We start from the raw sequence: 19,736 nt of genomic DNA, 5'->3' as shown, positions 1-19,736 counted from the left end.
AACCAAAACAGGTTGTCGGAAGAGGAAAAACCTCCATCCCAGTTGCTTTATAAAAACGCCGTTTTAACCTCAAGCTACCAAGGCGTGCCAGTCAGTCGTCTGATTACAGAACACCCCGAGCTAGCACTATGCGTGTGTCGGGACACAACCACATCAATGAACAGGCTATTTAGACCTGTCATTGAATCCCCAAGGCGCCCAGGGGAACGACAAGAGGGGTGTGATACTTCCTAACTCCAACTCTTTTTAAAAGAAAAGAAGGAAGCACCAACAGTATGTATCCCAGTCTACACAGCCGGGGGTAAAATTTTTTCACATTTTTACATCCCACCACCCTCCCATAGGAAGGAAACGGAAATCCCCAGAGAGACTTCCCACGCGAGCTGTACAGATTGAAAAGAATATATTGCACCTTGAGCCATGTAAAAGATTGGTTTTAGGGCTCTCCGGGGAGGAGGCACTGAACCCATACACACTCAATAATCGAATTGAATCGAATACACACACAATAGAGTACGACTCCTTCTTGAGGTTCCACTCACCTTGACAATCTGAGGAGGAGGCTCTGTACTCTGAGGAGGCTCCCTCACATGGAAGGAGAATCCCAACTCACAGAAGGCCCGAATAGGAGCTTCGTGAGGAGGAGCCCTGACCACCCCCTGAAACAGATCCATCATATGGACCTGAACAGCACACGGAAGTCCTACCAACAGAGACGCGCACAGTGACGTACTCTATGGCGGGGGAATTTCTGCGGTGCACACGCCCAATATTCCAGGGCGTGGGACCAGGAAACTCCCCCCCCCCCCCCCCCCCCCCCTCACCCTGTAACGTGCCGAACCGCAACGTGACAGGAACCTTGAAGGACAGGTGGGTTTACCCCTGACCAACAGAAAAAAGGGGGAGAAAAGGTTACCAGTTCACCCCTTTACGACCCCACACCCATGATACGATGTAATGACAAAAAAGAGTATGACGCAGTCATAGTCAACTCCATGAAGCGTCTAACAGCTTCACACAGCGCATGTGCCAACCTGCTATCTGATTTTTACTAAGGAAAAAACACAGAATAGAGAGGGCTCTCCAAGAGCCCCGGTACCAAACTTACACATGTGCTTCTGTGGCCAGCCCAACCCAGTTGTAGGTCACATGACACACACAACCCATCATCACCTACAAAAAATGGCAAAAACACTCTACAGAGGAACGCCGTTTTTCATAATGAGAGAATACATAATTCTCGATTAGTATCGGCCACAGGCCTTGCTAAGCACACACGAAAAGCGACCAAACAATCTTTTCTTTTAGGAAAATAAAGTTTCTCAAGCAGTTTTAGCACAACCTCAGCAATCAAGCTAAGGGTTACATCGTATCCCTACCACACAGTGACACAATGTAGTGTAACAACATTTCTGAGAGGAGGATGAAGAAGTCCCCAGGGAACCGGGGGGAAACACAACCCTCCTACTTTACCCTTAATACGGCCAGTTAAAACAGGAAAACCTGTTAATATGTGAACACACTGTTCATTGTCATTACAGGCTGAGAGAAGAATCATTCTTTACTCATATGTCACTAAGCATAGCTTTATAGGTTAGTTTAACCCCCTTAGTTGAGAGTGCACGGTACAAGAACACACATGATGTTTCTCAACACAACAAACCAGATCATTTTCACATCTGTAATAAACAACCCTATTTGCATGGAGAAGCTAATACCAGTGACAAGACCATTCACACATAACTCGCATCGTATCCTAAATGTAGTGCAGCAACACTCGTTTTGGAAAACATCGTTATTTACAAAACATTTAGAAGGGAAAGCAAGAAGACGTGCTCAAGGTCTGGTCAGACCTTGCCTACCTTGAGCGCAGATCAAGCGAAACTGCAGTCTCTAACAAGGCACCGTAGTAAACACAGCTGTTCTGTGTTGTCGACCTGGGCAGCGTCGCCGCTCCATCCCGCCGCTACGGTCCCCCTTGTTGACGCAGTCCTTGCCGTCCTGGCTCAGGGCAGGTTCGACGAACATCCTCTGTCAAAGATGACGTCGTAGTCAAGAGTGTTTAAAACATGTTATAATCAAAGCACGTTCAACAGTGTAGCATTAAGCTAACGGCCGCCCTCGGCCGATAGCAGCAAGCTAACGTTTCCTAGCCTAGCCTAGGTAGGCCACAACTAGCACGCAAGCTAACGTTTCCTAGCCTAGTGATCACAACAGGCTAGCGCCGCAGCTAACAGCTGACTGGCTAACAGTAGGCCACCACTAGCACGTAAGCTAAGCAGCTATCACCTGAACTTGTACACAATGATATAACAATCACTCAGACAGGCCGCCGTTCTGAAACCCTCCTCACTGTTTAAGAGAGAAGAGAAACGAAATGTTAACACAGTTTTACAACGGTGATTTTACCAACACCCGGCGGGGCCAGCACAATTCCCATCTGGGCTGTAGCTGACTTGAACACAGATCTTCCACTAACGAACATCCATGCCCATATTTCCTCGTGAGGGAATACTCTCATTTGTATATGAAAGACGGGGCCTCACGGTGACAGAGAAACATCCACTCGTCCAGAAAACACAGGGATCACCAGTGTTACTGGTCGTGGCCCACTAGTTAACTATAATGGGCTTCAGACCAAGGTCCTCTGCCGTTGCCTAAGAGGCTTGAACAAAGGACCCTTAATCTGGGGCCGGTGTTCGTAAACATTGTTAGCTAGCCCCCATAGCACTAACAGACAAGTGGAGCTCGCAAGCAAAACATCACTCACCAACCTGGAACCCACCGCTCCTCACAACAGCGGCGCGTCCTACAGTCCAGCTGCCGCTGAAAGGTTTTACCGCAACCAGCCACAGCAAGGAACTGCAGTTGGGAGGCATGCAGCAGCGTGCTCCCAATACGAAAACCGGTGGAGGATTTTTAGAATGATCATCATCTTCCAGACAATCCAGTACGAAGACAATATCGCCGTATTTTCTCGAATATAGTGAGAGAGAAAATAAAGATATGATGTCAACGTATCTCCTCGTTCTTCCTTTCCTCAGAGTAAATATTTTTCTCCACGTCAAGTGGGCATATGAGCAGCACGTTGCTTGTGATGAAATTTGAGAAGGAGATGAGTGTGTGGCACCACCCCTGCTTATGTAGGTAAGCGGATGGGGGTGTGGCCAGATGAATGCTGGCATATAAAGGTACATTTTGAAATTTATTCAGTGTATATACGCTGAAGCGAGATATATGCAATATGACGCTGAGCGGAGCTAGTATGAAGCAGAACGAAAGTTATCCTATGACCCTAGTTATATGAATATGGCGAGCGCTCTGCTCTATTGGAACTGTCCCTTTAATCATATGCTATCATGAAAACTTTCAACCACATGCACGCACCCCCACACCTGCCTGGCCACGCCCACATCTGCTCACACATAAGCGGGGCCATAGCCATACTACCAGCTCCTTCCCCAGTCTTTCACAGCCGAAACGGAAGACACATGGGATCCTCAGTGAGTCAGAGCAGAGCGCTCGCCATATTCATATAACTAGGGTTATAGGATAACCTTCGTTATATTTCATATGGCTTTGCGCTCTGCTCTATTGGAACACAAGAGCGGAGCAGAGTGGAAAGCCAGACAGATGTACCCGCTGATGTCCCCTACAACCATCAGAATACCGGGGAGGATCCGGGCCCCCCCGCCCCCCCCTAGTGAGGGACGGGAGGGAGACCGGACCTGACTGTGCGAAGAGGGAACAGTACCTCAACGCACAGGGCGAGCACACCGCGGGACTCACCTTTGTTTAGAAGGGCCTACTCGGTCGCGCATCCCGCACGGCACCAGGGAACGGATGTGAGGCAAAAAACCCACGTCACAGCCCCCAACATCACGGGGTCGGGTTTTTTTGACCAGCAAGGCCGTAGCAGCGGGGCGTGGAGGAGGCCCCAGCCCCAGGCCACATCCTGGGGGCCAGGACCCCCTGAAAAAGGGGCCTGGTGAGGTCAACGAGGCCACGGCATCGAGACCCCACCAGACGGTCACTGGTGACACCACCCCCCACATCGCCAGCGTATCGGACAGGGCCTACAATAGGTGAAGGCCCTTCTCCACCTGGCACGCCGCTCCAAAGCACCGGGGAGACAACCCTCCAAGGAGGTTGATCCCTCAATCCAGGCCGACAGGTCTTAACAAGAGCAGAACTCGACCTGCGCCCGGAGCATTGCGGATTAGACAGGTGCCTAAGGGGCTAACTGTAAGAACAGTATCCCGGCGGAAAGGGTGTTCGGTATGCCGTGCACCATGTCACAATCTCATGGGGTCACGAACCTCGTGGAGTCGGAGTTAGCCAACTCCGCCAGCGAACAGATTCCACCACGAACCCTGACCCTGCCAATTTATTAATCCTGCGGGGTCGAGGTTCAGAGAAAGAGTTTGACACAATTGGCAGACATCATGAAACATGCAGGGGCATACTCTTGGGCAGCCAGGGTCAGACCCGGGCTCAACCGGAGAGTCGACTATGCTACCAACACACCGGGGAGACAACCACCCCCCTATGTTTATTAACAGAAAATGGTTGCTCCCTTAACCCATTAAGAAACCCCGGAAACATAACTGCGCATATACACAGACTATACAATGCAGTTCAAGGCGTTTCAGGTTTAAAAAGGGTTAACCCAGGCCAACAGGTCAACGAGGGCAAGGCCCGACCTGGGCCTGGAGGACCGGGTCCTACACAGGGATGCATAGAGGAGTTGACAGAAGCAGCCTCCCCTCCGGTTTAGCAGGGAGGGAGGGGTGAAATGAATGGAGAAGGACCAACCGACCTAACATTGTGCAAAAAGGTACAACACAGTATGGACCAATGCACACCACTGTTAAGGGCAACTCGTAGTGGCATCTATATGACACACACATTCATGACATCAACCCCTGTGACATCCGGCCTGCCCTGGCATTTTCCCCCCAGAAAAGCTCAGGGTCCTTCGGGGTATCAGAACTTGTCTGCGCCCCAGCAGACAACGGGTTAAACTGATCCGGTCCGGCGCGACCAGGACAAGTCCTGTGCCCTTGTCACGCCGCTGCCCCCAGTCCTAAGAGGGGGGTAGGTACACGTGTCGATCCAAAACATCACAGGAGGCGCCACCAAGACGGTCAGTATGCGAACGCACCGCTCCCGGTGGCCCACCTAACGGCCGTGAAACCCCCCTGCCAATGTTTGATCTACTCCGTCATCTCCCCCCAGTGTACCGGTTCCAGGGAGGACAATGTAAACAGTGGTCACAATGGTAACAATGGTATCCTACCTGGTCTCCTACCTCCCTCTAGTGGCCACCATCAGATGGTTCAGATGGTGCAGGCCATCATCACACCTGTGTTGACTATTATGATTAATATAATTAATGTGATTTCATGGTGTGTGTTATTGAATGTCCCTTCCGTTGTGTGATGTGGTTCCCCTGTCTGCTTGTGGTTTTGTAATATGCTTTTGTGTTTAGTTGGTATGTTGTCTTTTAGACTGGCCTGGCCAGGTGTGGCCAATTGTAATTAGTCGGTGTATATATGTGTGTTCGGTCTTCTCCTCTGTGTGGCGTCATACCTCCATTTTCCTTTGTTCCTGTCGACGCCTCCTTACCCTGTAGTGTTGTTGTCTAAGTAAGTGTTCGATAAGTATTTTGTTTTGTTGCCTTTTCTTTTCGTGTTCACAGTTTTGTTGGTCCTCAGTGCCAGCTAGGCTGCGCCTGTTTTGTTCTTTTGTAACGTGCCTTGTTCAGTTCGTTGTTCCTCAGTGCCAGCTAGGCTGCGCCTGTTTTGTTCTTTTGTTACATGCCTTTGTTTACCTGCTTGCGCCGCAATACAAGTCATTATTTTCTACTCCCTCGTCTCTGCCTCCTCTCTCATCATCATTGTCCTGCAACATTGGGTTCTACCCTCCTTCCCTCACTACCCCCATTCCTAACACCCGGAGATGTATGCGAGTCCTCGAGTCTAACCTAGTGCACTGGCGCTCCGTAGAGATAAAAAAATGCAGTTTTTATGATGTTGGGCAACCAAGGCACGCCAGTCCCAAAAAGCTGATTTAATCATTGAAAAACACCCTGGGGGGTGCTCCAGTAGCACACCATGTTACCGCGCTGCGTCGTGGGACTCCGTGCTGCGTCACGGATCTGGTTGACTCCGAGTTCGATTCCCGGACTCGCCGTCATTTGCCGAATGTCTCCCCCTGCTCTCTCTCCCGTTTCACCCTACAACTGTCGGTCATGCTTGACCAGAAAAGCGATAAACGCTAAAAAATAAAGTTAAAAAAAAAAAAAAAAAAAACACACCCTGGGCCAGCGCTGATAGGTCTCGTAAGACCAAACGTTGATTTATGAAACAGCGTGTAAGCTTGTAAAGAACCCGAGAACATTGGCGGCGAATTTCTAACAAGAAAGAGCCCCACAATGTTTCTCCTTGCTGTCTGGGACGAGCAGCAGGAAGCCGGTCTACTAGAGACACAGACACGGGCTCTTATACGACGAGCCTTGGAATAAAAACGCGTAAATTCTGCTCTTTATGTAAGAGGGGAAGACAGCGGTTTTCCCAGAGAGACCTCAACGTGAGTAAAACAATTGAAAAAGGTTCATGTAACAAATTGGACTAAGTAGACAAAACGGCCCAATATACACTACTGTTAGAGAGCAGAGGAGAAGGATCAACAGTCTCGACTGCATCGCATCATCTATCCTTTACAATGACAGCGGTCTGTAGCACAGGCCCTCTAACTCACGGACATGTCTCTTGGCCAATAAGAAAACGCGCCTGTGACGTCTTCAATGGCCGGGGAAATCCCGTGTTCCACTATCCTAATCTGGTGTGGGAAACAGGGAAATCCCCCCCTCCCCCCCTCCCTCTGACGAGAGAGAGAACACCCTCGTCAGGGAGACTGATAGGTACAAAGGCACAACCTCTCAGCCAATCAGTTTCGTAAAGGATATAACTATATCCGGGGGGGGGGGGGGGGGTATTTGTCCATCCCCCCCAACCACCTCACCCCTGATACGACGCAATAAAAAAACAGAGCTGTGACACCAGTTGCATAGCGTGCTACATGAAAGCACATACACCTGTAGAGTAATAGCTTTACATCCTGCACGCCAACCACAGCCGATAACCTCGTTTGTGTAAAAAACTGGTTTTATCCACGGCTCTGGCTTATGTGCGAAAAACTTGCCACCTGCTAATGGTTAGCTACAGGCTAACGGCCAGTTACTGTATCTGTATCGGACGCGATGGAGAGGTAACAGAGGAATCCTCGCCTGGAGCCGACTGTTCTGCGGGGCCGTATGCCTGAGCAGCCGACCCCGCACAACTGACACACCTGTTTAGACCGTCCACCCCCGCCGCTCACCGCCAATTGACGTGAGCGAGCAGAGGCGGAGAGCACGCGCCGCAAGACACCACCCACCAGAGGGACCAGCCGACTGCCTCTCGCGGCAATAGTATCCAGCTGCACAGCCGGAGAGCAACGGTGGCGGGGGAACTGCCCAGCGACGTGCACTCTCCTCCGGGTGCCGCTGAGGCTCACCTGCCTGCCACAAACGTGGAGCAGGAAAGCCCCACTACGCCCAGAGGAAGCCCGAATGTGAAGCGCCGGCGGAGGTCAGAATAATCCTCTAGACTCTCCGGTGGTGACGACATTATTCTTTCTTTCTCCCGTAAATTAGTGAGAGAGGGAAAAACAAAAGACAATGCCAACACAGCTCCTATAACTAACTAACTACTTCAGCACTTGATCTGAAGAGGTGCCCTGCACGTTCTTCCAGGTGGTGAAAGTAGGGAAGGAGCTGGTAGTATGGCCATGGCCCGCTTATGTGTGAGCGGATGTGGGCGTGGCCAGGCAGGTGTGGGGATGTGGTTGAAAGTCTTCATGATAGCATATGATTAAAGGGACAGTTCCAATAGAGCAGAGCGCAAAGCCATATGAAATATAAATTTTTGTTCCTAAATCTACACCAATATATCTTTCACCCAGAGTGAAAATTGTGTAGTCCGCCGAGGTGGGAACGGGATCAAATGATACAGCCTTCACCTTATGGCCTAATAGGCCAGTTTCCTCTCTGTACTTTCAGTAGAAAGATATCCGGCTGCATGCTAGCCTAGCTTAGCGTAAATGAATAGGAGCGGATACAAACCACTAGCCTAGCTGTTGGCCAAAAACACTTCTCCCAGAATTTTAACCTTCCATTAATTTCCATCATATGATCAAATGTATTATTATCTACAGTAACCTACTCACCAAAGTCTTCAGTGTATTTGGATCACTTGTCATTGTCAAACCAAGGGACATGTTGACGGCGAATTTAGGCACTGTATTAAAACACAATAATGAAATGTAGACTCAGAATTAAAAGTCAACGTAGAATGTATGATTATGATTATGATTATTATTACTATCATCACAATTACTGATCATCATAACTAGGGATGTTCGATATTGGCTTTTTTACCGATACCGATATACCGATATTGTCCAACTCTTAATTTCCGATACCGATATCAACCACTATCAACCGATACCGATATATGCAGGGTCCCCCCCCCCCCCCCCCCCCAAAAACGGAATAATTTCAGGTAATTAACATTGCATATCTCTTGTCGTGGAATTAACACAACATTATGCATACTTTTGACAATAAATAAAATCTGAATTTGTTCTTACTTGCTTGCCTATGGGTAAATAAAGGTTAAATAAATGTAAAAAGAAAAAAAATATATATATATATTTTTTAAAACCGATACCGATAATTTTCTATATCACATTTGAATGCCAATATCGGCCGATCATATCGGACATCCCTAATCATAACCAATATGCAATGGCATTTTAAAACAAATGAAGCATAGGACTTTGAATAACGTTTGTTAGCTAAATTCTTAAAATGGGAAAGTCAGTGTCACCACATCATTCTGTTTTTCCAAATCTGGAGAAACCCATCAAGTAGGAATATATGATGTTTTTTTACCTGTAATTGGTAACACGCTGCATAGGGATGACTGGCCACTGCACTTGTATATGCGGCCCCTCCTGTCCGCTTGATACTGTTCCAGGGGCGCACTGACCAGCAGGCTTGGGGGGGAGAGTTCATAGTGTTAAGATATGAAACCTTCAAAACATCTGACATTTTCTGACAAATTGGTCATTAAAACTATGGCTACAAATGATTCATGAATGTTATACAAGTGTTTCTAACATGTTAAGTGGCTATCTATCAAAGGAACGCGCCAATGTTATGGGAAATGCGTTTACCGTCTTCTCCAGAGTCAGACATGAAGATAGATACCAGTTTCCTCTCTGTGCGTTCAGTAGAAAGCTATCTGGTTGCGAGCTAGCCTAGCTTAGCACAAATGAATGAAAGCGGATACGGACCAGAAAAGGTGTTTTTGGCCAACAGCTAGACTAGCTGGTCCGTATCTGCTTCCATAATGTGTTCTCTGCATACCTCGAGTCACTTAGTCACTCACAACGTACCTCGAGTCACTTAGTCACTCACAACGTACCTCAAGTCACTTAGTCACAACGTACCTCAAGTCACTTAGTCACAACGTACCTCAAGTCATTTCGTTGCACCACTTTGTACCCAAAGCCTGCAGCAGGTTCGCTCAAGTACCTCCAAGCCACAGGATCAAGGTTAAAACCAACGGCAGGTGGAAACGCTGAGGACAGAATTGGAGTTAAAGGTGCGACAACATTCAGCCACTAGATGTTTAAAGGTGCTATAGAGCAGCGGTTCTCAACAGGGGTGCCTAGGCACACTAGGGTGCCTCAGAGAGCTGCCAGGGGTGCCTTGAGATTTCTCAAAAAATATATATATATATATATATTTTTTTTTTGTATATGATTAAATTATCACTAAAGTGCTATCTGTTGCAGCTGCACTGTTTTCCATGAAAATACCACATTTGGATAAGTTTGACAATTTCTCAAAAACTGAAAATCATAATTTTTTTTAATATGTTTTGGTAGCTTTTTCATTTGTTTATTGGACAAGTCCGGCAGAGAGGAAGGGTGGGAGAGAGATATGGGGGAAGACATTCGGCAAAGGTCGCCGGGTCCGGGAGTCGAACCCGGGACAGCCGTGCACCACCCTGGCACCCTGAAAATCATTATTTAATACAACACAGAAAAGGATCACCAAGTTACTCTGGATAAAGAACCCCTTTACAGACAACATTGAGACAAAGCTTCCTGACACATCTCAATCCAAACTCTTGGAAGAACTCATTGAAATCTCATCTGATACCACCTGGAGAGCTGGTTTCAGCTAAGTGCCCCTGGAAACATGTTGGTCTGAGTATGGAGCTGAGTACCAAGTCATGATGCAGCAGTTAAGGTGTTGATACCAGTCAGCACCACATATCTGTTTGAAGCTGGCTTTTCATCCATGACAGTCTGAAAACAAAATATAGGGCCAAGTTGAGCCTTGAGGATGACATGCGTGTTGCCTTGTCAAAGATCTCCCCATGTATTGACCGTATTATCGTATTATTAGCCAGCAGCAGCAGCAGACCTCGCATTGAGCTAGAAATGTCCACTGAGTGAACGAGTGCTTATATTCTGTATTTATTTATATTTTTTGAGAAATGGTAACTTGGTGATCCTTTTCTGTATTTAAAAGAAATACATGATTTTCTGTTTTTGAGAAATGGTCACACTTATCCAAATATGCAATTTTTATGGAAAACAGTGCAGCTGTTATTTTTTTAAATATGCTATTTGATTTACTACTACAAGCAGTGTAATGTCAACAGTACTAAGCCATTTAGACCTTATTTTGAAAGCAAGCACTTTTGTCATCATTGTAGCAAAAAAGACAGGACCGGAAAAGTCTTTATCGTATATAGGGGTGCCCTGGAATATTTGATTGGACACAGGGGGTGCCTTGGCAGCAGAAAGGTTGAGAACCCCAACTAGATGTTTAAAGGTGCTATAGACAACATTCAGCCACTAGATGTTTAAAGGTGCTATAGATAACATTCAGCCACTAGATGTTTAAAGGTGCTATAGAGACAACATTCAGCCATTAAAGGTGCTATAGACAACATTCAGCGACTAGATGTTAAAGGTGCTATAGACAACATTCAGCCACTATGTTAAAGGTGCTATAGATAACGTTCAGCTACTAGATGTTTAAAGGTGCTATAGATAACATTCAGCCACTAGATCAGGGGTGTCAAACTCATTTTCACAGAGGGCCACATCAGCATTATGGTTGCCCTCAAAGGGCCAAGGACCGTATAAATGTTAATGTAATGTAAAATAAATGTAGCTACACATTTACATATTGTTAAACATGGTGTTTCTGTATTTATTACTTATTCAAGTTATACATATTGCATATTCATTTGCATAAATGTAAAAATATATGTTAGCTTAATGTTATTTTAACAAATAATTTTAGTTTATCAATCAAGTTTATCAATGATAAAAGGTGAGTATCTACAATGCATTTAAAATGTAACAAGTGTCTTGGTAAGATAACTCTTTAATGATTATAGTTGTTCACTGCAGAAGGAGAGCTCTTATTTGAAAAGAGAAGAGCAGTCAAATCCAAAGAGGATGGACGAAGACTCTTCAAGGAGTACCACTCCTCTCCAATGGGTGGGCATACAGGACAGCTGAAAACCCGCACTGCAATGTGCTCAATGTTTTGCTTGTTAAATATATATTTGTATATTGGGGTTGTCCCCTGCGGGATATTTAGCCACACTTGTCATTTCAGCATCTTAGGCTGCTCTACTCCACTCTTACTACAGTGGAATTGTACTCAGAGTAGCTTAATTTTTGGAATATAACTCAAGTAAAAGTAGAAAACACACACACTCCTACACCCAAATTAGTTTTTTTATTCTGGTTCAGGCCTTCTAGCAATGCTAGAATAAGGAACATCAAAAACCTGGGTGTAACATAAAACATTTTATGGCCTCACAAAACTCATCATCTATGGAGCAGCCCCAGATTTAACAACCGATCATAGTTTTCTCTCTCTCTTCTAGCTTAAGGAGAGAGTGGTGCGCATTCACAAATACTGACTGACCTGTCCCAGGGCACATGTGTGAATTCTTAAAATGGGTGACATGTATATGTCAAATATGTATATGTCAAAGCAAGTATATTGGTATCCATTTCCATTTTCCAACATAGAACAAGACATCACAATGAAACAATCTCAAGTGATTCATGTTTGTATAAAACCTGACAAATCGAACCCTTTTGCAAATCGCTCAAGCCTCTTCAATAAAGACACTTACCAGTGTTACATTGGCTAAAACTTAAGAGCCCTATTTAAGCAAACATTTATTTGAAAGTCCGAGATGCGGAACTTGTAAGACAGATTTTCTGTGAGACAATAAGAAGGGAATGAGTATCGGATACTGGATCATAGGGTTCTTTATAGATAACGTTGATTGATTGATTGATTGATTGATTGATTGATTGATTGATTGATTGATTGATTGATTGATTGATTGATTGATTGAAAACTTTAACAGATTGCAGAATGGGTACAGTACAGTACGGCTCAATACACACAATTGTTAAGGGGATGCAGACCAGAGAAAGACTTTCGTCTTGTTTACATCAGGGTCCCCCATTTTCAATTAATCAGGACATATATGACATACACAACATACAGATAGACAGCTACATCTAGACATTTATGACATACCAGATGTTCAAATTTGAGTACTGTTTGTGATACCAAAAGAGTCCAGAAAATAGAGTATATACATTTGACGTAGAAACTGTACATTGGAGGAGGTTGGGTATAGGTGGGGTGGGGGGGGGGCAGGGAACTGTACATTGGAGGTGGTTGGGTGGGTGGGTGGGGGGGGCGGGAACTGTACAACTGTACAATCAAAACTGTAAATAAATACTGTAAATAAGTTTGAATGTTGATAACTGATAACATGTTGTTCAATGTTTTTTTTGTTCAACATATGCATACAGTATACATGGTGTATATAAATAAATCCATGGTTAAAAGCAACAGTTTCTTTCCCTGAATTCTGAGTTTATTTGATAGCGATATATTGGTGTATTGAAATACCTTACCCCAGAAATCTTACATAAAAATGTTGATTGATTGATTGATTGAAAACTTTATTAACAGATTGCAGAATGGGTACAATACAGTACAGCTCAATACACACAATTGTTAAGGGGATGCAGACCAGAGAAAGACTTTCGTCTTGTTTACATCAGGGTCCCCCATTTTCAATTCATCAGGACATATATGACATACATGACATACAGATAGTCAGTACTGCTACATCTATACATTTATGACATACCAGATTTGCAAATACAGTACTGTTTGTGATACAGAAGGAGTCAGGAAAAGGGAGTATATACATTTGACGTAGAAACTGTACATTGGAGGAGGTTGGGTGGGGGGGGTTGGGTACACTGGGATATTGACAACCATACTGGGTAATCTACATTGGAGGTGGTTGGGGGGGGGGGGGGGGGCACACTGTATAAACAAGCAAAACTGTACATTGAGGGGGGGGGGGGGGAGACACTGTACAAACAAACAAAATTGTACATTGGACTATTGACAAAACCATACTAGGTAAATTACTGTACATTGGAGGGGGTTGGGTTAGGATATTTACAGGGGCCAGTGTTGAATTGCAGTCTCCCGTAGGTGTCCCTTGAGAGAGGTTTTGAAAGTGGGTAGTGATCCACATTCCTTTACAGCTTTGGGTAGGGCGTTCCACATTGATGTGGCATAATTGCGAAACGTGTTTAGTCCCTTATTTGAGCCGAATCTGGGTTTAACATGATTTGTGGAGCTCCCTCTGGTGTTGTGATCGTGGTATTCACTGACCTTTGGGAAGTATTTTGACATGTACATGGGTACCTTGGTCGTGTAGTGTATCTTGTAGACCAGGCCCATTGCAAGTTGCTGTACTCTGTCGTCTACTCTAAGCCATCCTAGGTTGTCAAAGTGGGCAGGGGTGAGGTGGGTTCTAGGAGTAAGGTCAAGCAGTAGTCTGACCAGTTTGTTTTGAGATGTTTGTAATTTTGTTTTTAGCGCCTTTGAGGTACTTTGGTACCATGAGGTGCAAGCATAGTCGTAGTACCCCTGAATGAGTGCTCCTGCCAGAGTCTTCAGGGTATTCTTGTTTACCAGAGAGGAGATCCGGTACAAGAATCGAGTTCGTTGGTTGACTTTTTATATTACATTGGATGCCATTTTGTCACAGGAGAGATTAGCCTCTAGGATGGAACCCAGGTAGGTAATTTCATCTTTCCCTGTGACAATATTGTCACCCACTGTAACTGAGAAGCCGTCGGTCTTGCTGAGTTTGTTATTTGAACCAAAGAGAATGGACTCTGTTTTGCCCATGTGTAATGATAGTTTGTTATCAGCGAGCCATATGCAGATTCTGCCTAGTTCCGAGCTGAGGGTTTTTTCAACCTGTAACTTGTTCTTGTCAGAGACCAGCAGGGCTGAGTCGTCCGCAAACAGGAACAAGTTGCAGTCACAAGCTGACGACATGTCATTTGCATAAATTAGGAACAGTAGCGGTCCTAGTATGCTTCCTTGTGGAACACCACAGCTCACTGTGAGGGGGGGGGATAGGGTACCGTTTACCTCCACCATCTGTTCCCTCCCCTCAAGGTAGGATTGCATCCAGCTCACTGATAGACTATCAAAACCAATTGCTTTTAGCTTGTCAATCAGAATGGAGTGATTGACCGTGTCAAAGGCCTTTTGTAGGTCCAGCATGACCATGCCGCAGTATTTGCCTGCGTCCACCTCTTGTTTGATGTGGTCATTCAAATAGAGAAGGCATGTGTCAGTGGAGTGGGATGTTCTGAAGCCAGATTGGAATTCGTAGATTAGATTTTTTTTGATAGAGTATAAAAATATGCTCACCATATACATGGAGTGAGTAGTGAGGTCATATAAAATGATTCTGTAGTGGGAGCATTCTTTGCTAGCGATATATATGTATATATATAATTATATGTATAATATATATAATTCTACTACTCTGCTGAATTCTGCTGCCAGCGCTCCTGTGCTTGCGCACGCATGCGCATGACCCACAATCGTTCACTATATTCTGCCACCTTGCTGACGAACGTCTTGTTGAGTCTTGTTGATATATCTTAAAGAATATCATCCGAATGTATTTGTAGATGATAAAATGTCGGTACACCTGTTGGAATTCGGAGTGAACTATAGGGTGACGTCACCCAGCTGTCCAAAGATATAGGCGATTCGCGCTACGGCAGCAGTTCTCAGCAGAGTAGTAGAATTTCGCAGCACTGACGTCACCCTATAGTTCACCGGCAGCAGTTCTCAGCAGAGTAGTAGAATTTCGCAGACGCGTCTAGTAGCGAGTCGCGCTACGGCAGCAGTTTTCGAGAAAGTAGTAGAATTTCGCAGAACACCGGAATGGAAATCACTTTCCATGGGTGCACGCAAACAACAAAACCCAGGCAGCACACAAACTGAACGCAATAATGGCACGCATAGTAAAATGGCTCTCAGAAAACTGTCTCCACCTTAACGCAAAGAAAACAGTCTGCATGTTCTTCAAAAAAAGATCATCTGTAACACCTAGCAAAACAGACGGCTTCTCAGTTACAGTGGGTGACAATATTGTCACAAGGAAAGATGAAATTACCTACCTGGGTTCCATCCTAGAGGCTAATCTTTCCTGTGACAAAATGGCAACCAATGTAATAAAAAAAGTCAATCAACGAACTCGATTCTTGTACCGGATCTCCTCCCTGGTAAACAAGAATACCCTGAAGACTCTGGCAGGAGCACTCATTCAAGGGTACTACGACTATGCTTGCACCTCATGGTACCAAAGCACCTCAAAGGCACTAAAAACCAAATTACAAACATCTCAAAACAAACTAGTCAGACTACTGCTTGACCTGACTCCTAGAACCCACCTCACCCCTGCACACTTTGCCAACCTAGGATGGCTTAGAGTAGACAACAGAGTACAGCAACTTGCAATGGGCCTGGTCTACAAGATACACTACACGACCAAGGTACCCATGTACATGTCAAAATACTTCCCAAAGGTCAGTGAATACCACGATCACAACACCAGAGGGAGCTCCACAAATCATGTAAAACCCAGATTCGGCTCAAACAAGGGACTAAACACGTTTCGCAATTATGCCACAACAATGTGGAACGCCCTACCCAAAGCTGTAAAGGAATGTAAATCACTACCCACCTTCAAAAACACTCTCAAAGAACACCTATGGGAGACTGCAATTCAAAACTGGCCCCTACAAATGTCCTAACCCAGTTGTACAATAAAGACCAAGCATGGCTTTGTCAGTATTCCAATGTACAGCCCCACCCAACCCCACCCCACCTACCCAACCTCCTCCAATGTACAGTTTCCATGTCAAATGTATGTCAGTATTCCAATGTACAGTGTCCCCCCCCCCTACCCAACCCCCCCCCCGCCCCCCCCCCCCACCTCCAATGTACAGCCCCACCCCACCTACCCAGCCTCCCCCAATGCACAGTTTCTATGTCAAATGTATATACTCTTCTTCTGGATTTTTTTAGTATCACAAACAGTACTGTATTTGAAAATCTGGTATGTCATAAATGTATAGATGTAGCAGTACTGTCTATCTGTATGTCATGTGTGTCATATGATGAATTGAAAATGGGGGACCCTGATGGAAACAAGACGAAAGTCTTTCTCAGGTCTGCATCCTCTTAACAATTGTATGTATTGAGCTGTACTGTACTGTACCCATTCTGCAATCTGTTAATAAACTTTTCAATCAATCAATCAATCAAACCTGACCCAGACGTGTTTGCAGCAAAGGAGAGGCTTGAAGTAGTCAAAGATTTTAAATACCTCGGAATAACCTTGGACTCAAACCTCACCTTCAAAAAACTGGTAAAAAAAAAGTCACACAGGCCGTGAAATTTAACATAGCCAACTTGAAATACATCCTAAACTGCCTCAACATGGAAACAGACAAACTTTACTTCAACTCAGTAATTATGTCCCATCTGACATACTGCATAACCAGCTGGTCTCAGACAGGCCCTGAAGGTGTTGGACAAGAAACCCTTTTGCCACCACCACTGTACCATCCTCCAAAAGCATGCCCTGCTAAGCTGGGAAAACATGCTGAAACTCAAAGATGCCAGCCTGATATATAAAATCCAACACGGTCTAGCCCCACCACCTCTCTCACAGTTTTTAACAGAAAGCAGCAGGTTCACCAGAACAGTGCTAGAGGGAAATTTCATCATCCCAGGGAGGAAAAGCGCATTTAGCAAATCAGTATAATCAATCAGTAATCAATGTAGTACGGTATTAGAATGTATTAGTATGTATTAGTATGTATTAGAATGTATTAGTTTATTCGTATGTATTAGTATGTATTAGTGTATTGGTATGTATTAGTATGTATTAGTATGTATTAGTGTGTATTAGAATGTATTAGTGTATTAGTATGTATTAGTATGTATTAGTGTATTAGAATGTATTAGTATGTATTAGTGTATTAGAATGTATTAGTATGTATTAGAATGTATTTGTATGTATTAGTGTGTATTAGAATGTATTAGTGTATTAGTATGTATTAGTATGTATTAGTGTATTAGAATGTATTAGTATGTATTAGTGTATTAGAATGTATTAGTGTATTATAATGTATTAGTATGTATTAGTGTATTAGAATGTATTAGTATGTATTAGTGTATTAGAATGTACTAGTATGTATTAGTGTATTAGAATGTACTCGAACGGCAACTGAGGTTTCCCTCATATAAAATCACACAGCATATAAAATCATAAATCAATTAAAACAGGTACAACTTGATTGTCAAAGGCTGGAGATCAAGGTTTTAAACTCTGCAACAGAGGGGAGAATCTCAAGCTTTAAGGACCGTTGGGAGTTCATTCCATGAGCTAGAGGGGCATCATAGAGAAACGGATATTCACCCTGTTCAGAGCAAACTCAGGGGCCCTTGTATTAGAATGTATTACAGGAGTGTCTAGAAAAGCGCTATATAAATGTAATGTATTATTATTATTATTATTATTATTATTATTATTATTATTATTATTATTATTATTATTATTATTATTATTATTATTATTATTAGAGTAAAGGTCCAAGGTTTAACTAAGATAATCCTGCTCATGCATTAATATTGGACTCTGCTCTAATTCGCTGAAACACCAGCAGATAAAACCAAAACCACTCGACCGTCACCCCCAAAAAGGAAGCAAGCAGGGAAGCCATAATGAATTCTATGTATCTTACCTGACAACATTAGATTAGATTCAAATGTATTGTCATCATACAGAACATGTACAGTACAACCTAAATAAGTTTGGCATCCAACCAGAGTAAATGTAACAGTAAAGTGCAACAGCAATATACAATGTACTGTACACATGCGATTAAACTGGGTGTAAATATATAGTGATGATATTACTACTGAGTAATAGTGCTAATCAGATGTATGTACAGAGTTGGACAGTAGGACTACTACTGGCCAGCAGTGTAACTAGTAAGAGTAGGATGTGTATACAGATATAGATACAGAGCTTTCAGTGTGGCAGCTCCCACCCTCTGGAACTCCCTCCCCACAGAACTCCGCACCGCCCCAACTCAACTCTGGACTCATTAAAAAAACTGCTCAAAACCCACCTCTTCAACTTGGCCTTTAAACCCTAATCTCTCACTTTATATGTCTATGTTACGTATATGTTGTGTCTGTCCACTGTCTCTTACTTTGTTATCCCCCCCCCCCTATGTAAAGCGACCTTGGGTCTCTTGAAAGGCGCTATATAAAATGAAGTTATTATTATTATTATTATTATTATTATTATTATAGATATAGTAACTAGTAGGAGTAGGATATGTACATATATAGATATAGTAACTATAGTAAGAGTAGGATGTGTACAGATATAGATATAGTAACTATAGTAAGAGTAGGATGTGTACAGATATAGATATAGTAACTAGTAAGAGTAGGATGTGTACAGATATAGATAGTAAAGGACTATGTGCAGGTAAGTACAGACGGGTGTGGATCCTACCTGATAACATGTACACTGCGAGGGGAATGATCCAGTCCATCGTGCTGCCGCCAACAGCACACTGTAGTGCAGCACCAGTGTATGATGAGGTCCGGGTGAAGACGCCTAGGAGACGAAGGAGATGATGAGAAGTAATAAGCAGACAGAAGAGGAAGAAGTGTGTGTGTGTGTGTGGTGTGTGTGGTGTGTGTGTGTGTGTGTGTGTGTGTGTGTGTGTGTGTGTGTGTGTGTGTGTGTGTGTGTGTGTGTGTGTGTGTGTGTGTGTGTGTGTGTGTGTGTGTGTGTGTGTGTGTGTGTGTGTGTGTGTGCGTGCGTGCGTGTGTGTGTGTGTGTGTGTGTGTGTGTGTGTGTGTGTGTGTGTGTGTGTGTGTGTGTGTGTGTGTGTGTGTGTGTGTGTGTGTGTGTGAAACAGCAGGAAGGAGATGATGAGAAGTAATCTGAGCAGACAGAAGAGGAAGAAGTTCAAGTTTCTTTAATAGTTGTCATACAGAAGTACAGAATACTTTTATACAAAATGCTTCTTACTGTTACGCTCCAGAGACTGTGCTAGACAAGATAAGTATGAAATAAAATAGTATAGCATGTAAAATAGAAGTAAAAATAGAGGTCACAGTGTTTAGTATAGACATATGTACA

General features: G+C 44.2%; 1 protein-coding gene across 1 annotated transcript in view; it reads right to left on the bottom strand.

The window, feature by feature from the left end:
- LOC311235480 (integrin alpha-M-like) overlaps positions 1-19,154 on the bottom strand; it is a 134,699-nt gene extending 115,545 nt beyond the window's left edge. Inside the window, exons 1-4 of the mRNA XM_084322943.1 lie at positions 19,101-19,154; positions 9,584-9,689; positions 8,999-9,102; positions 8,272-8,342 (exon numbers count right to left, since the gene is read on the bottom strand). Of these exons, the coding sequence (XP_084179069.1) occupies positions 8,272-8,342; positions 8,999-9,102; positions 9,584-9,689; positions 19,101-19,140 (321 nt within the window). The 5' untranslated portion in view covers positions 19,141-19,154. The remainder of the gene's footprint in view (positions 1-8,271; positions 8,343-8,998; positions 9,103-9,583; positions 9,690-19,100) is intronic.
- Between the last annotated feature and the right edge of the window lie 582 nt (positions 19,155-19,736).

The sequence above is a fragment of the Notolepis coatsorum genome (assembly GCF_963971535.1).
Source record: "Notolepis coatsorum genome assembly, chromosome: 10".
Classification (NCBI taxonomy): domain Eukaryota; kingdom Metazoa; phylum Chordata; class Actinopteri; order Aulopiformes; family Paralepididae; genus Notolepis; species Notolepis coatsorum.
The sequence above is the reverse complement of the archived record's forward strand: the minus strand, read 5'-3'. Positions and strand labels throughout refer to the sequence as shown.